Source organism: Prunus avium, chromosome 2 (assembly GCF_965620075.1).
Source record: "Prunus avium chromosome 2, drPruAviu1.hap1.1, whole genome shotgun sequence".
NCBI lineage: Eukaryota > Viridiplantae > Streptophyta > Magnoliopsida > Rosales > Rosaceae > Prunus > Prunus avium.
Genome location: NC_142285.1, coordinates 4,913,499 through 4,921,600, shown reverse-complemented (window position 1 = coordinate 4,921,600; position 8,102 = coordinate 4,913,499). Strand labels below are relative to the sequence as shown.

At 36.2% G+C, this 8,102-nt stretch overlaps 1 protein-coding gene across 1 annotated transcript; it reads left to right on the top strand.

Moving 5' to 3' along the window:
* The first annotated feature begins 3,933 nt into the window (after positions 1–3,933).
* LOC110768783 (U-box domain-containing protein 44-like) lies at positions 3,934–7,699 on the top strand. The gene is made up of 4 exons (XM_021972637.2): positions 3,934–4,350; positions 4,478–5,226; positions 5,319–5,619; positions 6,137–7,699. Exons 2-4 carry the CDS (start codon positions 4,486–4,488, stop codon positions 7,588–7,590), a joined length of 2,496 nt encoding a protein of 831 aa, XP_021828329.2. The 5' UTR covers positions 3,934–4,350; positions 4,478–4,485; the 3' UTR covers positions 7,591–7,699.
* The last annotated feature ends 403 nt before the right edge of the window (positions 7,700–8,102 follow it).

Here is an 8,102-nt window from a genome sequence, read left to right as displayed (position 1 = left end):
AAAACCTGAACAGCTTATCAGGTGAATTTTAATGCATGTTGATATACCATATATTTATTTCGTCATATATTTGGTAAGAGAAATTTGCATGCAACATAAGAATTAGAGGCAATTCTAATTCTACGGCTGCTGCCTCTGTGATCAAGACAGCTCTACCTTTCCTTTGCCAGGCCCCACCTTGGGGAACAACTCTTTCCCTCAACAAATTATTTTGAGATCACAATTTTATACGAACAGTAACAAACAAGAAAAACCATGGAAGAACAAGGAAAACCAACAAGAATATTGAGAGAGCGTACCTTTGGAGGGTGGTTTGTCTACTGCAGAGAAAAAAAAAGAATATGTCGTCTGAAATCTTTGGGGTGGAGGTTGGACTTATGTTGGCCTTTATTATTTATACCTAAACCCTACAAATTCTCCAGACTCCAACACTTAATTAAATCCTTCTAAATCTATCTCCTTTTGAATACAGGTAAATTTAAATGGACTTTTTCCAAGTCCTAATTGAATACACCCACATTTAAATGGACATTTTAAAAGTTCAAACAAGTCTAGATTGAATACACCCAAATTGTTATAGACATTTTAAAAGTTTATATAAATCCAAATTGAATACACCCAGATTTTTAAAATCTTTTTAAATACTTTATAATCCTAATTGAATACACCCCCCTTAGTTTGGGAGACTCTCTTGTTGGCTCCCTTAAACTAGTTTTGGTTGGCTCTCTTATATCTCTCATATAGTTTGGGAGTTCTATTAGTTGACTCCACATTTCATTGTGGTTGCATGCCTATTTATAGGCATCTTTGCCGACATCACCAAGTTCCACCCTCTTACTCCATCCACAAGTATGTGGCTTTGCCTAGAAACTTCTATATTTTTGTGGCTATTGTTTAGCCATCATGCTCCACCTCCTTATACTTTTCTCCACAACTCTAAGTTCTTCCACCAATAATGATTCTTCTAGAACCTTTTGGATCTTTTTGTCACAAACGGGCATTAGTATTTTCAACATAAAAAGAGACGACTGACTGCACCAGCGCAATCACTGTACCGCATAAGTTCTCAAGAATTTGATTCCTAACAACGCAACCCAAAACAGAAGTCATCTACTCCATATCTGAAAATTTCAATTTTCCTCGTACTTTTATCAATTCACCACTTTGGACCCTATAATAAATATAAATAAATAAAACTAATTTTAAAAAAAAATTAGGACCGACGCCTTGTGGTTTGTGTGTGTTCTCTATCTTTTTTCTTTTCAGGTCATACTTTCAATTATAAGTGACTACACCTTAAAAACTGTTTACAATATGATTCTTTCATGTAACATATTGTATTTCAACTCACTTTATTTGGTTATTAAGTTGAGGGGAACCAAAAAAAAAAAGCAGAAAAAGTTACTCCATTCTCACATGGAGCAAAGCAAAACGAGAAGGAAAGAATCTATATGTTTCATAAAGGTTTTTTTTTTTAAGTTTTACTAAATAAACTTGCCCATGTTTTTGCTCAGAAAAAAACGGGACATTTTGGAAAAGGCCAAAGGAGAGAGAAATATTTTTAAAAGAAGCCAAAATGGACAAAAATGCCCTTCTTTATTTTGGGATTTCCTAAGGAATCCTTTACATTTGCAAGTCTTTGGTTTGAAAGTTGAGGGATTTTTCTGTCTTTTTTGAAAAAGTTTTGGCTTTTTCCCAAAGTGAAAGTTATTTTGTGGCTAAAACCTAAATTTACTAAAACAGAAATTGCGCATGTATAAAAGTTCAACTTTAATTGAAGCTTCAAAGATGCATTGCGTGCAGCTCGCCACAAAAAGAAACACCCTGCTCGTTGGAAAAATGAACTCAACTGCCATTTTCTATTTTAGCTTTTCATAATGAAGAGTCACCCTAAACCCTATACACACATCATCATAGAGTTCTCTATCCAAGGATCCTATAATTTCGTTATAGACAAAGAAAAATATCGTTTATAACCCATAAGTCATATAGGCTTGTCCTATTGGCAAAAAAATTCTCACATCACATTACGCGTTTTGTCTTGTTTTTTTAATTTTTTTAATTTAACAATTGTCGTTCATGAGAATATCGAACTCACGATCTTTTCTAAGAAAGTGAAAATTGAGTGCTACTAAATCAAATGTCATTGGTCAATCTCTTATAATTTGACTAGTACACCATGATACATCACTAATTATAAATTGGACGCTATAATAAATAAACACAAAAATCTGTATTGACTGATCCCTTATGGTTTGTTATGTACTCTCTTTTTTTTTCCCCTAATGAAGCCTGCAAATGCCATACCCTAATTAATAATATGAACAAGTCCAATAATTGAGAAACTTCTATTTTCAAACTCAAGACTTCAATGGAATGAGCTGTGGTTTGTCCAAAATAGAATTTACTTATGTTATTTGTGTTTATATTATGCAGCATGTGTGCCAATCGGGTATAGTTCAGTTGGTTGAGCTCTTCCACTTTCACTCATGTAGGCAGAAATTCGAAGCACCAAATGAATATTTGAGCGTAAACCCCTCTTCCCCAATCGTGTGTACTCAAAAAAAATATTATACAGCTTATGCTAAAAAACGAGGCAATGACTTCTATCCTTGGCTAGTGCGAAGATATTTAGGTTAGCTGTGGTGGTTTTTTTATTTATTGAAGATTGCAGGGTGTGTTATCAAATTTGAGTAATATTTCTATTGTTTTGGTTTTCAGAGAGATGCCAATTTGGTGGCTCATAGACTATCTCGTTTTGTTTTATCTCTAAAAGACACATTTTTATGGTATAGGGATCCTCTTGATATCATCCAAGATGTTTTAACTGAAGATCTCTTGTAACGTTTCTTTGCTTCAATTATATCGTTTTTTTTCTTTTCAAAAAAGAAAAACAATGTCCCTTTAAGGTTTAAAATGGTTTTAGAGATTATATTAAAAGATAACTAAAAGCAATGAGAAATATCTTACTTTTGTGGTAAGGACAGCATACAAAACATGCCTAAAGAGGATACAAGCTTGGACAATAATATTCACAAGTGATCCATGTGAACGCGATGTCTGCAAACAGTTTAAACATGCAAGTTTGAAGATAAGCACCCAAATTACAATAGTATGGAAAACGTTGAGTGCTCCTTAAAAGTACACCTTCAAAACTCAAAAGTGACTTCATGGTCCCCAGAACTTTGGTGCTTACTCTGTACCAATGCTTTACATGCTTGATACAGAACTTATTTGAAGGATTAAGGTTAACCCTTTTGATATTAAGATTTAGTATTTAAGGTTTATATTTCATAAATAATTAAATAAAAACCTCTCTAATGATGTAATTTTGAACACAAGATACATCTTCAAACTCATAAAAAATATCCGAAGAGTCTAGACTAGTGGTCTTAACTTGCAGACTACAGTGGTCCCTCACATTCAAATCGCTATTAGTTTTTGTGATATTTGAATCTCAAACAGCTGTTAGTTTGAATCATATTTCTTTCCACTTTATTAAGAGGTTACAACTTTGAATTCCCTCACTTTATATATATAAAAAAATGCCAAAAAATCTCAGTTGGGGTCATCATATTTTTTTTTGGGTCAAGGGGTGATCATATTCACGAGTGACCTATCGTGAATGCTATGCAAGCAATTTAAAATTCTTCAAAACTTTGAAAAATAAGCACACAAATCACAATATCACAGAAAATGCAATGAGTTTTCCTAAAGCACACACCTTCTAGAAACTTGGACAATCAAACCAATTTGTACAAACTCAAAAGTTAACTCCTCAAGTTCCCCACACCCCAGAATGTTCTTTTTACCAACAAGATATTTGGAACCAACGCAGCCACACCCACACATGCGGCAGTTGACCAAGAAAGCCAAAATTCTGTTCAAAGCCACTTAAAATATAAAGCTCCGGTAGTTTGAAAACATAAAAAAAAAAAGTAAACAAAACTAAGAAAGCAAGCAAATGGAAAGAAAGAAGGAGAGGAAAGAACAAACAACAGGCTGATAATTTATTGCTAGTGTTTGACTGGTTCTCCTGACTTTCATTTTTGTTTCAATGGACGACGAAGAACAAGAACAACAGGAAGATATTATAATTATTACAATAATCAATAGCAAACCGAGTCAGGACAGTCTGACAAAGACCCTTTTGATCCCTCTTCGCAAAATTCCAAACTGCAGACTTCCAACCCTTCTTTCACTCGCCAATTTTCTCTTCAAGACGGCCAAAGAAGATAGAAGAAACAGCAGTTTTGGTTTTGTTTTAAATTATTTTTTTGCTTTGGCTTTTTGATCATCACGTTTTCAGAACCCACAAGTGGATCGATAACTTTGATTTTTGCCCGACAGGTTACCAATAATTTCTTATTGTTTTCCTTGTACTTTCTCCTTTGTTCTCTTATATATATATATATATATAGATACATCTCTCTTTCTGATATATATATCTTTCTTAATCTGCTCTGTTTCTTTACAGAGAGGGCAATGACAACTATGGAGAAGAGAAGATTTTCAGAGCTTTTGATAGAGATAAAAGAATTGGTCATTGAGGTCAGTTCTTTGGCTCAATACTCAGAAACCCAAAGAGAAATTCTGGCTGAATTTGAAATATTGGTTGAGAAATTAGTTCCAATTCTTGATGGTTTAATGGACAACATCATTAAGTTTAAGGACCACCCACCAGTGAGAAAGGCTGTGGAGTCTCTTGGGTCAGAGCTTAAGCGAGCCAAGGCTTTACTCAAAACCCAAGCGACAAAATCATTTGTCAAACAAGTGGAGGATGTGGTTCACGATCTTGGGAGGTCATTGGGCCTAGTGCTCTTGGCCAGTCTAGAAGTGTCCACAGATTTGAAGGACAAGATTGGAGTGTTACATAAAGATTTGATGAACACCAGGTTTGATATGAGCTCATTTGCAAGTACTAGTTATGATTCTGGGGTTGTTAGTGAGATTGAAGTGGAAGAGGAAATCCAAGAGGAGAAAAGGGTTTGTTTTGGTATGGATGAAGTTTCTTTGCAAATAAAGTGTGGTGATGATGAACAGCTCAAATTCGCTCTTTTGGAATTGAATGAGTTGATTGGGGACAAAAGGGTTAGCAGTGAATGGATTAGTGATGAAGGTGTTATTCCGATTCTGTTTAATCGGTTAAGTTCAAGTAAATCAGAAAACCGGCTATGTATAGTTCAATTATTGAGAAGGCTTGCTTCAGATAATGCTGATAACAAGGTAATTTGTTCTTCTTCTTCATATCAATCTTGAATTTAGAATTTGGGATTTTCATGGTAATTGGTTATCTCACATTGTAAAGTAGTGTGCAGGAGAAGATGGCAGATGTTGGGTTTTTGTCCGCGGTTGTGAAATCTTTGGTACGGGACGAAGAAGAAAGAAAAGAAGCTGTGGGGCTGTTGCTGGATCTCTCAGATCTTCAGTCAGTCAGGCGGCGGCTTGGGCGGATTCAAGGGTGTATAGTTATGTTGGTTGCCTTGCTAAATGGGGATGACCTTGTTGCTTCACATCATGCAGGGAAGTTGTTGAATGCATTGTCTAGCAATACTCAAAATGCGCTTCATATGGCAGAGGCTGGTTACTTTAAGCCACTAGTGCAGTACCTGAACGCAGGTGATCAAAAAGCTTCCTCTCACTTTTGCATCTCTTTTCGCTTTGATGATTATGTGGTTTTCATGATTGTGATATTAACTTAACGTTGGATCATGAGCTTTCTAGAATTATTTAATAGCATGAATTTATCTAACCGCAGTTAATTATCAATATAAAACTTACAAAACTTCCATATAGATGGAAATGACTGATATGTTATCTGTGGCTCATATAGCAAAATGATGATCCCTAATTCACATTTAACTTGAATTTGACCTTAAGTTTGTGGTCTTAACATCATAGTTAAAGCTGAACTGAAAAATTCAGTAGGATACACTGTCCTTAGATTCTGTAGATATCATACTGCTGAGCCATTTAGCACATCAGTAAGTATCCGCATATAGACCAACTTTATTTTGTCAATGATACATAGAACATGATCTTTTAACCTCCCTTTTCGTTTTGGTAAGGTTTCAACCTCCCTCGGTCCTGCAAATTCCAGGGCACTTGATAAACTATGCGTTCTATGTGTTTGCAGGTTCTGACATGAGTAAGATTCTGATGGCAACAGCACTCTCGAGGATGGAGCTCACAGATCAAAGTAGAGTTTCCCTTGGAGAAGATGGTGCAATCGAACCCCTTGTCAGAATGTTTAGCATAGGGAAGCTCGAAGCCAAGTTATCTGCTTTAAGTGCCTTGCAAAATCTGTCAAACCTGACAGAAAATGTCCACCGGTTGATCAGTTCGGGCATCGTAGCATCTCTGCTTCAGCTCCTCTTCTCTGTGACATCAGTGCTTATGAATCTTCGCGAGCCTGCATCAGCGATTCTTGCAAAGATTGCTGAGTCCGAATCTATTCTTGTTAACCCAGATGTGGCTCAGCAGATGCTCTCACTTTTAAATCTCACAAGTCCAGTTATTCAAAATCACCTATTACAAGCACTTAATAGTATTGCCTCCCATTCCAGAGCAGGCAAAGTTAGAAGAAAGATGACAGAACATGGTGCAATTCAGCTTCTCCTGCCATTCCTGATGGAAACTAACATTAAAATCAGGAGCAGTGCCTTGAATCTGCTTTACACTCTCTCTAAAGATTTGGCTGAAGAGTTGACAGACCAACTAGGAGAAACCTATATCAAAACAATCATCAATATTATCTCATCATCAACATTCGACAGCGAGAAAGCTGCTGCAGTTGGCATACTTAGCCATCTTCCCAATAGTGACAAAAAACTCACAGATACGTTAAAGAAAGCAAATTTGGTGCCCATTATGGTATCCATTTTGACTTCAAGATCTGAAGTTTCAAAAGAGACGACATGCTGGTTAGAAGAAAGCGTTACAGGCCTATTGATTCGGTTCACGAATCCTTCTGATAAGAAATTACAGCTTTATTCAGCAGAACAAGGGGTAATTCCTTTGCTTGTTAAGTTACTCTCGAGTGGATCACCGGTTACTAAATGCAGGGCTGCTACGTCGCTAGCTCAATTATCGCAGAATTCGTCATCTCTAAGTAAGTCAAGGAAATCAAGGTGGTCATGTGTTCCTCCTTCTGCAGATGGCTTTTGTGAAGTTCATAATGGCTACTGCTTTGTGAAAAGCACATTTTGTTTGGTCAAGGCAGGTGCTGTGTCTCCAATAATCCAAATACTGGAAGGTGAGGAGAGGGAAGCAGATGAAGCTGCGCTGAGCGCCCTCGCGACACTCTTGCGCGATGAAATGTGGGAAAACGGAAGCAATTGCATAGCCAAAATGTCAGGAATTCCAGCCATCATAAAGGTTCTAGAATCAGGGAGCATCAAGGCTCAAGAGAAAGCACTGTGGATATTGGAGAAGATATTTGGAGCTGAGGAACACAGAGTAAACTATGGAGAATCTGCTCAGGTGGTGCTCATTGATCTAGCCCAGCAGGGTGACTCCAGATTGAAATCAACGACTGCGAAATTACTGGCGCAACTAGAACTATTGCAAGTTCAATCTAGTTACTTTTAAGGCAAAATAATGCCATGTAAGGAATTTTGTGCATGTGATTTTTCTTGTACACAATCATCAAATACTTGATAATTGGTATACATTTTCCTCTTCTGCACATTATATTGAACCCTGTTTCTATGAGCCATGCGTACCCCAAGTTATAACATGAATGAAGTGAAAATGCATGTGTACAAGTCTTGTTTTTTGTTTTAAGAACCTCAATGGTAGAAGAAAATTTTAGAATATCGGTTTAAAAATTGTATGCAACAAACATGATTTTGAACATTTCTTGAAAAATATTTACAAATTTAAACCCTTTTAGTTGTGATTTGAAGTTAATTAGAGAAAAATTTCGAAATTATTGTTAAAACAAAATGCATTTTGCCCCCCCCCCCCCCAAAAAAAAAGAGAGATTATAAAAAATTAAGTACGTGTTTGGCATTGCTTATTTGGGGTGATAAATGATTTTTCAAAAAATTTCTGAAGCCCAGCCCAATAGTTACGTCATATAACTTGTACATATGTTAGAA